The following is a 17,382-nucleotide window of genomic DNA, read 5'->3' on the forward strand; positions in this document are numbered from 1 at the left end:
AAATACCCAAAATGGGGGAAAAAAAAGATGTGAAACGACCACAAAAGGATGCAAAGCGACAGCAAAAAGATGCAAAATGTCAAAAAAATGTAAAGCGACCACAAGCACGCGCAAAACAACCAAAAAAGATTGAAAATGATCAAAGAAACAATAGAAAACAGCCAAAACAGATGGAAAATGAGCAAAAAAGATACAAAACAACCACAAAAAGATATAAAACAACCAAAAAAGATGTAAAACAAAAATAAAAACACATAAAACAATCATAAAAATGAGTAAAATAACAAAAACATATGTAAGACAATCACAAAAATGATATAAAAGAGCCAAAGATGCAAAACAACAAAAAAGATGGAGAATGACCAACAAAAAGATGGAAAACGACTAAAAGAAGGAAAACGATCAAAAGATGTGCAGAATAACCAAAAACTGATGGAAAATGGATGGAAAACAACCACAAAAGGATATAACAAACCAAAAGATGAAAAGCGACAACAAAAAGATGCAAAATGACCACAGACAGATGTAAAACAACCAAAAAAAAACCATACAACTACCAAAAAAAGATGTCAGACATCATGAAAACCCAGAATAGCCACAAAACGACTTAAACCATTCCCAGTTGAACCATTCAAATCGGTTCTATCCGGCATTTTCTACCTGTCGGCTCTCAGCTGGCAGGTGATGCTCAGGACGTCCACCACTCCTTCCAGCTGAAGCTGCCGGCAGCCGATCGTCGTGGCGATGAAGCATCCCGTCCGGCCAATCCCCGCGCTGTAACAGAACCGTGTCATGATGACATCACTACAGAGAGGCTCTCTGATTGGCTCAGTGTTTGCTTTAGTACCTGCAGTGGACGACGACCGGACCTCCAGAACCTCGACTGGCCTCCACGTCAGCCATCAGCTGCAGCAGCGGCAGCGCCGAGTCGGGCGTCTTGTGGTCGGGCCACGACGTGTACCAGTAGTGCTGCAGCTCGCGGGTTTGATTCCCACACTGGAGGGGTAGAACGGGGTTAAAGAACGGTTCTGGTGGACAGGAAACAGGAAACAGGAAGTAGTTTACCTTCAGCGTGAGGCTGCGGCTGGTGAAGTGTTCACACTCTCTGACGCTGTTCACCAGAACCTCCACCCGGCCGTAGATCCCTCGTTTCTCTGGCCAGTACAGAACACACTTCTAGAGAAACACCGGGGGAAAAAACGGCTTTTAGGAAGTTTTACGAACTTTAGGACTCAGACTAACGTCACAATTTAAGGGTAAAACTTATTGAACGTTGAACCGTCCAGAGTCTCGGCTCACGTCAGACTTTAACGTTCTTTTTCTGCGTTTGCTGTTACCTCGTTCTTCTCCTTCAGTTTGGTGATCATGACGATGACCGGAGCCTCCTCCTGCCAGGCCATCTGCCAGAAGTCGTTCACCGTGTTCACCATCGGACCCTGGGTGGCGATGAACGCCTTGTGGTCGCCAAGGTAACCCTGAGACGGCAGCCAATCACAGAGTCAGAACAGTCATTCTACCTTAAATCATCAACATTTTAGAACAGTTTCTGAAATTTAAATTATATTTTTAACTGATAAAAAAATTGAAATTTGAGGTGAAAGTTGCACATTTTTGTGTAATCGGTCGTTTCCGTGAATTAAAAAATGAGAGTTTTGGCTCAGATTTCCTTCATGAGATTGTGAACTTCCACTGAAGTCATTCTGAAGAGAAGTAGAAAGAATTTAAATGTTTTCTGTGGAGTTTCCTGACAGGAAGTTTCTATTGTGTGACAGTCTGAGAGCGACTTCAGATTCTGTTTACTTTCACTGAACAAAGAGGTTGAAGATGTTCCAGAGGTGAGAAGTCGACGGGTTTCTGTCCAAGTTTAGACAAAATATGATCTATAGAAGCAGCAAAAACTAAAGATGAGTTTGTTACCCGGATGTAGTTGGCGTTGATGTAGGAACTCAGCAGGTCGTTGCAGCTCTTGGACTTCAGGATCACTCTGGAATGAGGATCTGAAAGAAAAATAACGAGAAAAATGCAGATCAAACATTCACAGACAGAAAGGACGAAGCTTTTTACCGCTCAGTTTAGATCAAGTCTGACGAGTTTTTAAGCCTGTTTTAAGCTCTAATTACAGTAGTCTTTAGTTTAAGGCTTTAATTTATGTAGTTTTTGAACCAGTTTTAGGCTTTGTCTTGATTAGATTTTAAGCTTGTTTTCACCTTTAATTCAACTACTTACTGAGAATATCTTCGGCTGTAATTTTACTATATTTTAGGCATTTTAAGCACATTTGAGCCCAAAGTCAGGAACAACTGATAAACATGAACGTTGTACAAGGATTTCATACGACCAGTTCCTGGGTGAGTCTGACAGACTTTAAGAACTCGTGTTCAGGTGAGGTGGACCACACTGAGGTGTAGAACTACCAGGTCTAAAAGTTGACTGAACCTAAACCATGACTCCTGTTTCTGACTTTTAAACCTCCTTCAGCTGAACCAACCACAACCCCTGAAACAATGAGTCCTTCAGAAAGACAACACAGAAACTGGAACACAGGAAGCTTTGAATGACAGGTGAGCATTCCTTTCTCCTGATTGGCCGGAAGGAAAGGCCGTGTTGATAACTCCGCCCCCTCTCCAAAAACACCAAGCCAAAACCTCTTTTAGTGTATGAGTGAGTTACATAACGTCTTAATCGGGCGGTTCTCCCACCTCGCTGCGAGAACAAAATGTTCTGAGGAACGTCTATTGTTCCGCGGCCATCAGGAGGCGGGATGTTCTCCGGCTGCCCTTTGACTTCAGGCCCCTCCCACGTCATAAAACAACTTCCTGGTTCAACAGGAAATGAGAGGTGAGGATTTGCTTTGGAAGGTTTCCTAGCAACAGCGAGGACTCACTGGGCAGAATGGTTTTATATCGGTTCTTGGTTCCGTGGTTTGGGATGTCCAGCTCCTTGGGGTCGATGAAGTTCATCGGAATTTCCTGAAACGAGAAGAAAGACGAGTTTTACTGATGTTTTCTGGTTCAAACAGCGAACCTGACATGAGGATGAATTAGGAAGGAAGATGAAGGACCCAAGGAGGCGATGATGATTAGAACGGCGATGAAAACATCCCATCATCAGAACAAACATATCCGGAACTATTCCAGCTTTAACAGCTGAAGTCAGATTCACCAGATGTTCAATTTCCTACAACTACAGCAAAAAGTTGACCTGAGTGCCTCAATTTAATTTAACTTACCCGTTGTTAGTTATAAAATCAGGAAATATCTACACGTTACGCACCTTCTATTTATTTACTGAACTACACGTTTAAACTTATAAAGACCATAAATATAATAACTCCAAAACTTTGAATTTTATACGATGGAATCATTTAAACATGAATCTTTGTCACAAAAAACAATTATGAATCTGGGTCTTTCATAGATTTATTAAAGTTCTTCTGGAAAGATGACAAAGTCTACTGGGTCAAAAATATACATGAGGCCTTCAACCCCAAGAACACCAAACCTACCATCCAGCATGGAGGTGGCAGTATCATGCTCTGTGGAACTGGAGCTTTACACAAAGTAAATGGAATAATGAAGAAGGAGGATCACCTCCACGTTCTTCAGGAAAACCTAAAACCATCAGCAGAAGGTTGATCTTGGACACAGTTGGATGTTTCAACCAGACAATGAGTCCAAACACACATCAGACGTGGTAAAGAAATGGTTCCATCAGGACAGAATGAAGGTTCTAGAATGAAGGTTCTAGACTGGTCTCCCCAAAGTCCTGACTTAAGCCCATCAAGAACCTGTGGACTGATGAAGAAACTGACAGTATAATGATACTGCCACCTCCATGTTTGATAGTAGCTTTAGTGTCCAGAGGAGTCAAAGATAAACCAGAAAACTGAAACTAGAAGATCCGAACTGATGAGGAAACAGACAAACTTAAACAAATATTAGCTTTAAGGAGACCAGTCCAGAACCTTCATTCTATCCTGATGGAACCGTTTCTTTATTCGTTGTTTTGTGAATCGTTGTGTGTTTGTGGTTTTTTTTGTCACTTGTCCATTCCTTTGTCGCTTTCTGACTTTTTAATCAAATTTTTTGTATCTTTTTTGTTTTGTTTCGTGTCAATTGTCACATTTTTGTCATTTTGCGTCTCATTTTTGTTGTTTTGCATCTCAGTTTGGTCATTTTGCATCTCATTTTTGTCATTTTGCATCTCAGTTTTGTCGTTTTGCATCTCAGTTTTGTCATTTTGCATCTCATTTTTGTCATTTTGCATCTCATTTTTGTCGTTTTGCATCTCATTTTTGTCGTTTTGTGTCTAATTTTTGCCGTTTGTGTCTCATTTTTTTTGTTTTGCATCTCATTTTTGTCATTTTGAGTCTCATTTTTGTTGTTTTGCGTCTCATTTTTTTTGTTTTGCATCTCATTTTTGTCATTTTGCATCTCAGTTTTGTCGTTTTGCATCTCATTTTTGTCATTTTGCATCTCATTTTTGTCGTTTTGCGTCTAATTTTTGTCATTTTGCATCTCATTTTTGTTGTTTTGCGTCTAATTTTTGCCGTTTGTGTCTCATTTTTTTGTTTTGCATCTTATTGTTGCCGTTTTGCGTCTCATTTGTGACATTTGTGTCTCAGTTTTGTTGTTTTGCATTTCATTGTTGCCGTTTTGCGTCTCATTTTTTTGCTATGTGTCTCATTTTTGTCATTTTCACGTCATTTTTGTCGTCTTCTTTCCCTGATTTTAACGTTTGATCGAACACGTGGACTTACGGCGAACTCGGCGTGCAGCTTGTGGGTGTTCTGGACGACGTCTCGGAGCTGCAGTCGGGTCAGCAGTCGCCCCGCCGACAGCAGGTACTCCCGGGCCGCCGCCTCCCTCGGCGTTACCACGGCAACGCTGAGGGGCTCCACGGCGCCAAGGGCCGACATGTCCAACACCAGAGAGACGTTGGAGCCTCGTCTGCAGAGGAAGGATGGGAGGGAAAACAGAAAAAAGAAGAGAATCTGTCAGAGCCGCTTCCTTCCTCAGTTTTTATCGATTCATGGACGAAGATTTAAGGCTCAAAGTTTAGAATGCTATAAACCTGAAAACGAGACCAGAGGAGAAAAACTGAATATAAAGCAACGAGAGGGAAATGGTGGACATGATGAGGAAAAAGAGGCAAAAATGAAGTAAAATGAGCCAACAGTGTAGAAACGTGATAACACAGTGAGGGAAAATGAGCTCACAAAGATGAAAAATGAACCCCACATAGAGAGAAAATGAGCTCAGTGACGAAATTTTAGCCCACAGTTATTTACACACTAATTTTTCCTCACTGTAGGCTTGTTTACCTCACTATAGACTCATTTTACCTCATTATTGGTGAATTCTACTTCAATGTAGGCTAATTTTACCTAATTTCATGCTCATTTTACCTCATTACATGCTCATATTATCTCACTACAGATTCATTTTACCTCACTTTAGGCTCATTTTACCTCACTATAGGCTCATTTTACCTCACCGTAGGCTCATTTTACCTCACTGTAATGATTTTTGCATTATTTTTTAAAAATAAAGTCCAATCTATAAAAAATTCAATAACCCCTACGTCCCAAACGATAACTTTCCAACCAGTTGGACTCTTACAACTTACACATTTTTCAATGGTAAATGAAAAAAGAATTGAAGATGTTGTTTTTAGTTTGAGCTCAAGTAGTTGTTCTCTTGATGAGCTGCCCACAAGCTTTTTAAAGTCCGTGTTGGGCAGTTTGTTACCACAGCTCACTCATCTAGTCAACACCTCATTGCAGACAGGAGTATTTCGAGACATTTTAAAAACTGCTGTGATAAAGCCTCTTTTGAAGAAAACTGGGCTCGACCCTTCAGTATTAAATAATTATCGGCCCATATCGAACATACCTTTTATAGCCAAGGTCCTGGAAAAAGTTGTCTACAAACAACTTACTGACTTCATCTTACTTAATAAAAGCTTTGATGTTTTCCAATCAGGCTTTAGACCCTGCCACAGCACCGAAACAGCTTTAATTAAGGTAACAAATGACATCAGGCCAAATTGGGATGCAGGCAAGGTCTCTATATTGGTGTTGCTGGACTTGAGTGCCGCATTTGATACGGTGGACCACAGGATCTTATTACAGAGATTGAAATATTCTGTGGGAATCCATGGTAAGGTCTTTGAGTGGTTTGCATCGTATTTTGAGAACAGAAAATACTTTGTTGAGATTGGAAACTGTGTCTCAGATCACATGACTATGGCCTGTGGGGTCCCCCAAGGGTCAATTCTGGGACCGCTCTTGTTTAACTTGTACATGTTGCCATTATGGCAACTAATACGGGAAAACAATGTTACTTATCATAATTATGCAGATGACACACAGATTTATGTGTGACTAACAGCAGATGAACTCAGTCCAGTGAACTCCCTTTATCATTGTATTGAGCAAATTACCACGTGGATGCAGAATAACTTTCTCCAGCTAAATGTGGACAAAACTGAGGTTATAGTTTTTGGCCCACGAATTCAAAGAGAAAGGATTATTAGTCACCTAGAAGCTCGCTCATTACAACCTAAAGATCAGGTTAGAAATCTAGGCGTGATCCTGGACTCAGATTTGAAATTCAGCTCTCAAATTAAATCCATGATATCTTCAGCTTTCTACCACTTAAAAAACTTAGCAAAGATTAAATCAATAGTCTCAAAACATGATTTGGAGATACTGATTCATGCGTTTGTTTCAAGTCGATTGGATTATTGCAATGGCCTGTTCACTGGTCTTACAAAAGAAGCCATACAACAATTGCAAAGCATCCAAAATGCAGCTGCAAGGGTTCTGACTGGAACCAGGAAATATGACCACATTAGTCCAGTGCTTAGATCACTGCACTGGCTTCCTGTTGCCCAGAGAATAGACTTCAAGGCAGCTCTATTAGCCTATAAATCTCTTCATGGTCTTGCCCCACAGTACATTTCTGACATGTTAGTACCCTATGAACCATCCCGCACTCTGAGATCCTCAGGAAAGGGTCTTTTGGAGATTCCCAAAATAAATTCAGAACGTGGTAAGAGTACATTTCAGTATCACGCGGTCTATATTTGGAATAGTCTTCCCATTGAAATTAAACAAGCCTCAACTTTGGCAATTTTTAAGTCCAAGCTGAAAACTTTTTTATTCTCTTGTGTTTATGGAAATTGAATTATTTAACTGTATTTTAATCTGTTTTAATGTAACTTTTATCAATTTGTTTTTATTTTGTTTTTGAATGTATATATGCCTTTACTGTAATGCACATTGGACTGTCACTGTTACATGAAAAGTGCAATACAAATAAAATTGCCTTGCCTTGCCACTGTAGACACATTTTACCTCACCGTAGACACATTTTACCTCACCGTAGACACATTTTACCTCACCGCAGACACATTTTACCTCACCGCAGACACATTTTACCTCACCGTAGACACATTTTACCTCACCGTAGGCTCATTTTACCTCACCGCAGACACATTTTACCTCACCGCAGGCACATTTTACCTCACCGCAGGCACATTTTACCTCACCGTAGGCACATTTTACCTCACCGTAGGCACATTTTACCTCACCGTAGACACATTTTACCTCACCGTAGACACATTTTACCTCACCGCAGGCACATTTTACCTCACCGTAGGCACATTTTACCTCACCGTAGGCTCATTTTACCTCACCGTAGACACATTTTACCTCACCGTAGACACATTTTACCTCACGGTAGACACATTTTACCTCACGGTAGACACATTTTACCTCACTGTAGACACATTTTACCTCACTACAGGCTCATTTTACCTCACTACAGGTTCATTTTACCTCATTACAGGCTCATTTTACCTCACTATAGGTGCAGATTGCCTCATTTTTGCTCATTTTTCCTCATGTAGCTCAATTTTCTTCACTGTGGACTCATTTTCCCCTCATTGTAGGCTACTTTGTCCTCTTTCTGAGCTTGTTTTCCATCACTGTCAGCTAATTTTTGATTCATTTTCCTTCACTCTGATGAAGCAAAATGAGTCATAAACGTCCCTAAACTGCTGCTTTACTTTAGGTTTTTCTTTTCTTTCAGTTTTTCATGTCAGCTGTGTTTGTCTGACTCAGAATCGACCCTTAAAAACTCCTCTGAGGCGATGATATTTTTGTATTTATGATGAGCAAACGAAACTTGCGATCAGATTTGCGACACTGACGGAGCATCGTGTCGGGTGCGACTCGTCGGGTTCGTCGGCTACGTGTCGGCCCGTTTCCTCAGCAGGAAGCTGCTTCTTCCAGCTCGTCTGATTGCCGACTGGCCGCCGTCCAGAGAGAACAAAACTCTCACAATCAGACGCTGGAAAAACATCCTGTTCTCACCGCCAGGAGCAGATCCTCCTTCCTATTCGGACCTCCAGAAACACTCTGATGTAACTGATGGAGGCTGGAGGTGTTTAATCTGAAGGTTATGAAACTTCAGGAGGGAAACGAGCTGCAGCCAAGATTTAAAAGCTTTAAAAACGCACTAATGATGATAAATGAGGTCTGATTTAACCGGAGAAATCCAGAAAATAGAAACTACAACCACTCTCAGGGGACAAAGATGTGGAATTAATCACATAAAAGGTTTTTTTTTATTCTTACATGGATAAAATTGTCTCATTGCAAGATTTAATGTTACTTTAAAGATGAAAAATAAAGATTGTGGCATCAAAAAATGTAAATAAAAGTAGTTTGAAGATTTATTAGAGGGATTCTTTGTAAAATCTAAAAAGGTGAAAATATTGAGCTAGTTAGACAAATTTATAAGATTATTAATGGACATTTAGTCAAAATTAATACATTAAGTTACATTTAGGGGAAAAATGGCATTTATTTCAACAAAATGAAGAAAAATGTGGTGAAATTTAAAATATGAGCTTTATCAACTCAAAATGAATAAATATTTGGTCAAATTTACACATTATAAGCTTTACTAAAACAAAAAATATGAGCTAATAAGACAAATCAATAGATTTTTAGTCAATTTAGGGAAAATGTGATATTTATTAAGCCTAAATGAAGAAAAATACTGTGAAATTAAACACAAAAAGACGTTTATTAACTCAAAATTAATAAATATTTAGTTAAATTTACAAATTATGAGTTTTAATTAATTAAAATTATTGCCTAATTAGATACATTTTAAAAGATTATAAGATCAAGGAAGTGAAAATGATTAGATATTAAGTCAAATTTGGGGAAATAAGACATTTACTAAGTCAAAATGAAGAAAAATAGTGAAATTTAAAGCATAATGAGATTTATTAACTAAAATAAATAAATATTTAGTCAAAATAAAGAAAATTATAGTGAAATGTTAACATAATGAGATTTATTAACTCAAAATTAATCAATATTTAGTCAAATTCACAAGATTATGAGATTTAAGTAATCAAAATTTGAAGAAAATTAGTGAAGTTTACAAGATTATAAAATGCACTAAGAAAAAATATATCACACCTAACAAAGTGGGGAATTTATTCAATTAAATAGAATAAAACTGAGCTACTGACGTTTATAAAGTTGAAACGGGGTAATTCTCTAAATCTAAATTATGATATTTATAATGCCAGAACAGTGTAAATTGTACATTTAAATGAACATTCTGAGATAATAGTTGAGAATTACGCCTTAAACAACGATAAATACGATTATATCAGGTACTTAGGATGTATTAGGTTCTAATCATGAGACACTGAATCAGTCAGAAGGGACGTAAAGTTTATATAAATGTGCTGAAACATGCAGTAAAGTGGAAACGTCTGACGGAAGAACGTTTGGGTTTATGTGAGGAAACACCTTCCTTCTTACAAACACAGCAGCTCTGACAGACCTGAACAAACTAAACACTGCTGTAGAGGAAACCAACCAGGTCCTCATATAAGGTTCTAATAAAACCACCAAACCAATAGAAGATGACATGAGAACATCACCAAGTTCATGAAGATCTCCTGGAGTCCAGTTAAATCCATCATTAACAGATGGAAGGAATATGGAACATGAATAAATGTGACTAGAGCAGGACGTCCTCAAGACCTGAGAGACTGAGAAGAAATAGACTAGAGAGGGAGGCCACCAAGAGTCCTATGACTCCTCTGAAGGAGTTCCTGCTTCAGCAACTGAGATGAATCTGGACTAGAGTTCATCAGAAGACGTAGAGACTCTGAAGACACCCGGAAGAAGGTTCTTTGATCTGAGGCGACCAGGAAGGAGCTTTATGACCACCACAGTAGATTATATGCTTGATGGACACCAAACACTGAACATCATCACAAACACACCATCCCCACTGTGAAGCACAGTGGAGGCAGCATCATGATGTGAAGCACGGTGGTGGCAGCATCATGACGTGAAGCACGGTGGAGGCAGCATCATGACGTGAAGCACGGTGGAGGCAGCATCATGACGTGAAGCACGGTGGAGGCAGCATCATGACGTGAAGCACGGTGGAGGCAGCATCATGACGTGAAGCACGGTGGTGGCAGCATCATGACGTGAAGCACGGTGGTGGCAGCATCATGACGTGAAGCACGGTGGTGGCAGCATCATGACGTGAAGCACGGTGGTGGCAGCATCATGACGTGAAGCACGGTGGAGGCAGCATCATGACGTGAAGCACGGTGGTGGCAGCATCATGACGTGAAGCACGGTGGCGGCAGCATCATGACGTGAAGCACGGTGGAGGCAGCATCATGATGTGAAGCATGGTGGAGGCAGCATCATGACGTGAAGCACGGTGGAGGCAGCATCATGATGTGAAGCATGGTGGAGGCAGCATCATGATGAAGCATGGTGGAGGCAGCATCATGATGAAGCACGGTGGAGGCAGTATCATGATGAAGCACGGTGGAGGCAGCATCATGATGAAGCACGGTGGTGGCAGCATCATGATGTGAAGCACGGTGGACGCAGCATCATGATGTGAAGCACGGTGGAGGCAGCATCATAATGTGAAGCACGGTGGTGGCAGCATCATAATGTGAAGCACGGTGGAGGCAGCATCATGATGTGAAGCACGGTGGAGGCAGTATCATGATGAAGCATGGTGGAGGCAGCATCATGATGAAGCACGGTGGAGGCAGTATCATGATGAAGCACGGTGGAGGCAGCATCATGATGAAGCACGGTGGTGGCAGCATCATGATGTGAAGCACGGTGGACGCAGCATCATGATGTGAAGCACGGTGGAGGCAGCATCATGATGTGAAGCACGGTGGTGGCAGCATCATAATGTGAAGCACGGTGGAGGCAGCATCATGATGTGAAGCACGGTGGAGGCAGTATCATGATGAAGCATGGTGGAGGCAGCATCATGATGAAGCACGGTGGAGGCAGTATCATGATGTGAAGCACGGTGGTGGCAGCATCATGATGTGAAGCACGGTGGAGGCAGCATCATGATGTGAAGCACGGTGGTGGCAACATCATGATGAAGCATGGTGGAGGCAGTATCATGATGAAGCATGGTGGAGGCAGCATCATGATGAAGCACGGTGGAGGCAGCATCATGATGTGAAGCACGGTGGAGGCAGTATCATGATGAAGCATGGTGGAGGCAGCATCATGATGAAGCACGGTGGAGGCAGCATCATGATGTGAAGCACGGTGGAGGCAGCATCATGATGTGAAGCACGGTGGTGGCAACATCATGATGAAGCATGGTGGAGGCAGTATCATGATGTGAAGCACAGTGGAGGCAGCATCATGATGAAGCACGGTGGAGGCAGCATCATGATATGAAGCACGGTGGAGGCAGCATCATGATGTGAAGCACGGTGGTGGCAACATCATGATGAAGCATGGTGGAGGCAGTATCATGATGTGAAGCACGGTGGTGGCAACATCATGATGAAGCATGGTGGAGGCAGTATCATGATGTCAAGCACGGTGGAGGCAGCATCATGATGTGAAGCACGGTGGAGGCAGCATCATGATGTGAAGCACGGTGGAGGCAGCATCATGATGTGAAGCACGGTGGAGGCAGCATCATGATGTGAAGCACGGTGGTGGCAACATCATGATGAAGCATGGTGGAGGCAGTATCATGATGTGAAGCACGGTGGAGGAGGCATCATGATGTGAAGCACGGTGGAGGCAGCATCATGATATGAAGCACGGTGGTGGCAACATCATGATGAAGCACGGTGGAGGCAGCATCATGATGTGAAGCATGGTGGAGGCAGCATCATGATGTGAAGCACGGTGGTGGCAACATCATGATGAAGCATGGTGGAGGCAGTATCATGATGTGAAGCACGGTGGTGGCAGCATCATGATGAAGCACGGTGGAGGCAGCATCATGATATGAAGCACGGTGGTGGCAACATCATGATGAAGCATGGTGGAGGCAGTATCATGTGAAGCACGGTGGAGGCAGCATCATGATGTGAAGCACGGTGGTGGCAACATCATGATGAAGCATGGTGGAGGCAGTATCATGATGTGAAGCACGGTGGAGGCAGCATCATGATGTGAAGCACGGTGGAGGCAGCATCATGATATGAAGCACGGTGGTGGCAACATCATGATGAAGCATGGTGGAGGCAGTATCATGATGTGAAGCACGGTGGAGGCAGCATCATGATGAAGCACGGTGGAGGCAGCATCATGATGTGAAGCACGGTGGTGGCAACATCATGATGAAGCATGGTGGAGGCAGTATCATGATGTGAAGCACGGTGGAGGCAGCATCATGATGTGAAGCACGGTGGAGGCAGCATCATGATATGAAGCACGGTGGTGGCAACATCATGATGAAGCACGGTGGAGGCAGCATCATGATGTGAAGCATGGTGGAGGCAGCATCATGATGTGAAGCACGGTGGTGGCAACATCATGATGAAGCATGGTGGAGGCAGTATCATGATGTGAAGCACGGTGGTGGCAGCATCATGATGAAGCACGGTGGAGGCAGCATCATGATATGAAGCACGGTGGTGGCAACATCATGATGAAGCATGGTGGAGGCAGTATCATGATGTGAAGCACGGTGGTGGCAACATCATGATGAAGCATGGTGGAGGCAGTATCATGATGTGAAGCACGGTGGAGGCAGCATCATGATATGAAGCACGGTGGAGGCAGCATCATGATATGAAGCACGGTGGTGGCAACATCATGATGAAGCACGGTGGAGGCAGCATCATGATATGAAGCACGGTGGTGGCAACATCATGATGAAGCACGGTGGAGGCAGCATCATGATATGAAGCACGGTGGTGGCAACATCATGATGAAGCACGGTGGAGGCAGCATCATGATGTGAAGCACGGTGGAGGCAGCATCATAATGTGAATATCCTACTTATCTGTTTCTCTTGTTCTAATGTTTCTCACCTTTCTTGAAGTCCAGCGGCAGCTTTCATCCTGAAGGGGGAGGGGCAGGGCTTCAGCTCGTGATTGGTCGTCACTGGGGCAACGCTGACCAGGGGGGCGGGGCAGTCGCCGTTGACGACCGGGACCAGAACAGAGCTACGAGAGAAAACAGAACAAATTCAGTCGATAAACCGTCGACGTTATCATTAAAAAAAAAAAAAAAAAAACCAAGATCCACAGCTAATAAATGGATCTCTGTTCATGGGCGACTTGTTCTGGAGCTTTCAGACGAAGCTCATAATTGAAAAACGATTTTTAAACAGCAGAAAAATTAGTGATTAAGTGGAAATAATGTCATTCATTGAAATTTTAACACAAACAGGAAGTTGTCTGTGATCCTCCACTCCAGTAGATGGCGCTGTCTAACTGAAAGAGACTAGTGAGGCCACCAAGACTCCTACACGCTGCTGTCTTTCTAGGCGGACTCACCTGGGCAGCGGGACAGGTGGAGCGAGGCGGCGGCAGGCTGTGATTGGCTGCTGCAGGGGAATGGGCGTGGCTACAACAGGAGGGAGCTCAGCCTGGACCATGCTGCTTCCTGACGCCTGAAAACACAGGAAGTATGTATTTAGACATCCAGGTGTTTACAGGTAGATGTTTAGATGTTTACAGGTAAATGTTCAGGTGTTTGGGGGTCACCTTGGTGCCCTTTGACCTCTGGGCAGAGTCAGGAGGGAGGGTTGGGGTCAGGTGGAGGTCAGGGGGCGGAGCTTTGAGCTGTCTGTCAGAAACCTGAACCTTCTCCTTCAGTCGGAACAAAACCTGAAATTAAAACAAGAATCACTGGTGAAGAATCTGAGTTTTATTTATGTAAACATCGCAATAAAGAATTTACAAACGTCCAACAGTCAAGTTGAAATCTTTTAAAGAGGAAAACGGAAAAACAAATTCATTTACACGTTAATATTTTAACTATTTTTGGTGCAAAATCTGTTGAACTTGAGATCCTTTATTTCAAATAAATGCTTTTTGAAAAATCCACTCATACAGACAAACATTTGGGATTTTTAAGGTTGTGCTGACTTTATTGATGTTTTATTTTCTTTTTTCAACATTTTATTGTTCTTTTCTAAAGTTTTGTGTGTTTTAATGTCCTGTGAAACATCTTAAAACTCCAGTTTTGGAAGATGCAACAGGCACATAGTTTATTATTATTAGTAGTAGTAGTATCATTATTTTTATTATATTATTTTATTATTTTGTTATTATTATTATTAATATTTTTATGTGTCATTATTTTTAATAACAGGCTTTCTTGTTTAATCTACAGAATCATCCTTCAAACTTTAGAGGATGATACGAGTCACAATAATCTTTTAAATTCCATTTATTCTCATATTTTTTCTAGATTTCACTGATTAAACTCAGTATCACATCCACAACTAACAGAAAATTAAATACTGTCTCGTTTAAATGTAATTTCAGGCGTTTATAAGACGTCAGATCCAACAGGAAGTTCCACATTAAACCAGAACCCGGTTTCTTTCTGGTGCGGCGTCGCCTCCATGTGGACAAAATGAGGAGCTGCAGCAAAATAAAATACAGAAACACACAGAGAAAAAATAAAAACTGTCTTTAAAGTCTTTTTCTTTTGAATGATGGGTTTATTTTTAGCCATTATTTAAGAGTAATAATTCATAAATTAATAACTGTAGCAGCCCGTATGCACCTGTCTGGAGACACGTGGTAAAAATAGTCATTTTAATTTTTAATTATTGCATTTTTAGACCAGTTTCTTCAATTATTTATTTATTACTGCTGTTTTTATTATTATAAATTATTCATTTCTATTAATTTAATTTATTCCTTTTCTTACTGTTTAGAATGTAACTCTTGCTGTAGCATTTCAACATTTTTATCTATTTTTTATATTATTAATATTATTGTTATTATATTTCCATTATTATTGTTATTAATGTCGTTGTTGTCACTGTTAAGATTACTGTTATTATTATTACTGTTACATTTATTTTTTAAAATGTCATTCTATAATAATATATTTGTGTTTTGTTTTGTTTTCTATTACAGATTTGTATTATTTTAACTACATTATTATTTTTAAATCATTTATTTTTTTTAGGGTTGACCAAGTGTCACTTCTAAACATATTTTTTTTAATTTAATCTTTTTTATATTTTGTTTCATTTTATCTATTTAATCTAAAAAATATATAGATATTATTACAATATGACGTTGATTTTAGAGTTAAAACCTGCTTCATCCACACAGGTTTATATTAGATTATAATTATTAGTACAGTGAATTATTCTGTGTTTTACCATCAAGCAGGTGATGACGATGACGAAGACGGTGAAGAAAAGGACGATGGCGTAGAAACCCTCTCTGCTCCAGACGTGGTCCCTCTGCTGCCCCTGGAGGACGTTTTTCTAAAAGCAAAATACAGGAAATTAGAAAAACATGTCGTTACAATAACAGTCAGACTCAATAAAAAGCTCAGTAAAGAAACCTACAGCAGGTACGGATGAAACTGTAGATTAAATGGCTGTAAAAATCCATGAAAATTACGTTTTTAAGGTTTACTGAGGCACCACTGCTGCATCCTGGGCTAACAGCGGCTAACAGCAGCTGTGATTTGGTTTATTAGAGTACATTTTTGTGCATATTTCCATGGTAGAAGTGATATTATCTGCTTCCCTGAGAGCAGCCTGGCTCTGCTCTACTAACAGTAGTCTGGTTCTGGAACATGATTACAGCAGTAATAATATTAATCTGATCTCTGACTGTCCTCCTCGGCTGATCGATGCAGCTTTAATCGTCCTATTAAACTTCCAGCAGCAGCACTCTGCTCTCTAACGACTCCCATCCATCCAAGCTGCCGGTCGCCACGGCAACCAGTGGGGCTGTAACCGCGGCGACCGAGCAGCAGCAGCGGCATCCCATACCTCTGTGGAGACCTCGGTGATGCCGAAGTGTCCCAGGTGGCGATGCAGCACCCGGACGTTCAGCGATTGGATGACCTCCTCGGCGGGGCGGGGCTCCGACGTTCCCAGCCTATCAGAGGACACGAACAGCTCGATGCCATTCTTCTTCTCCTGCTCAGAGGGAGGAAGAGGAAGTCAGTCAGCGAGTTAATGGCGTTATAAACATGGAGGAAAGGTTAAAGCATCTCACGTTGAGCTGGTTGATGTGGACGTGACCCGCCGGGACGCCGAGCGCCGCCGCCACACCTTCCCGAAACCACCGAAGAAGACTGACGTTCAGCCTCCGGACGTCCACAGCCAGGTACTGAGAGGAGGAGGAGAAGAAGAAGGGAGGGAGTGAAGACGAACCTCTGAGGATCGATAAAGAGATGATAAACTACAACAATAAGAAAAGAAACACAGAGGAGCCATCTGTTCCAGTTTAAAGTCCATAAAGTTCATATTGTGCTCATTTTGGAAAGTTTCTGTCACTTTTTCAAACATATTAAACTAGTTTAGAATTTTTTTTGGACTAGTTTCGAGTCACATTTTCAGCTCACTTTGACTGAAAATGATAAATGAAAGAAAGAGGAGGTACAGTGATCACATCCATTTCCTGGCTTAGCTCCTGTATTGTTCCATGAATTAATAAAACATCATAAAGATGGTTGGTTTCCTGCTATAAAGGGGTTGTTTCAGTGTCTGTCGCTTTAATTTCAGGAATAAAACTCTCTGCATCTGTGATTGTTAGCCACAGCAGCTGTGTGGCAAATGTGACTAACATTAGCATCAACACTAAGGAATTTCCTATAGATAGAGTTCAGCTGACGTCACACATCCGGGCTATTAGCCGGTCCGTCATATTGTGTGTCGAGTGTTGAAATTGTTGTAGTCAGGAGTCAGCGAGCAAGATAAATATGTGTGACTCGTGTGCGGAGGAGGCGACAGACAGCAGCTTCGGTAAAACAGGTCGGTCCGCTGGTCGCTGGCGGTGCAGCTAACCGGCTAACTGCCGCAGCGTGCTAACTGGGCATCGGTATGAGGC

General features: G+C 41.6%; 1 protein-coding gene across 1 annotated transcript in view; it reads right to left on the minus strand.

Moving 5' to 3' along the window:
• The window catches only part of ptprr (protein tyrosine phosphatase receptor type R), a 40,882-nt gene that overhangs the window by 6,806 nt on the left and 16,694 nt on the right, over window positions 1-17,382 (minus strand). The window contains exons 3-15 of the mRNA XM_051945781.1: window positions 16,549-16,662; window positions 16,320-16,469; window positions 15,696-15,803; window positions 14,056-14,178; window positions 13,846-13,961; window positions 13,378-13,512; window positions 4,760-4,949; window positions 2,885-2,969; window positions 1,918-1,997; window positions 1,338-1,475; window positions 1,066-1,176; window positions 848-996; window positions 661-774 (exon numbers count right to left, since the gene is read on the minus strand). Of these exons, the coding sequence (XP_051801741.1) occupies window positions 661-774; window positions 848-996; window positions 1,066-1,176; window positions 1,338-1,475; window positions 1,918-1,997; window positions 2,885-2,969; window positions 4,760-4,949; window positions 13,378-13,512; window positions 13,846-13,961; window positions 14,056-14,178; window positions 15,696-15,803; window positions 16,320-16,469; window positions 16,549-16,662 (1,613 nt within the window). The remainder of the gene's footprint in view (window positions 1-660; window positions 775-847; window positions 997-1,065; window positions 1,177-1,337; window positions 1,476-1,917; window positions 1,998-2,884; window positions 2,970-4,759; window positions 4,950-13,377; window positions 13,513-13,845; window positions 13,962-14,055; window positions 14,179-15,695; window positions 15,804-16,319; window positions 16,470-16,548; window positions 16,663-17,382) is intronic.

The sequence above is a fragment of the Acanthochromis polyacanthus genome, chromosome 1 (genome assembly GCF_021347895.1).
Source record: "Acanthochromis polyacanthus isolate Apoly-LR-REF ecotype Palm Island chromosome 1, KAUST_Apoly_ChrSc, whole genome shotgun sequence".
NCBI classification, from domain to species: Eukaryota; Metazoa; Chordata; class Actinopteri; family Pomacentridae; genus Acanthochromis; species Acanthochromis polyacanthus.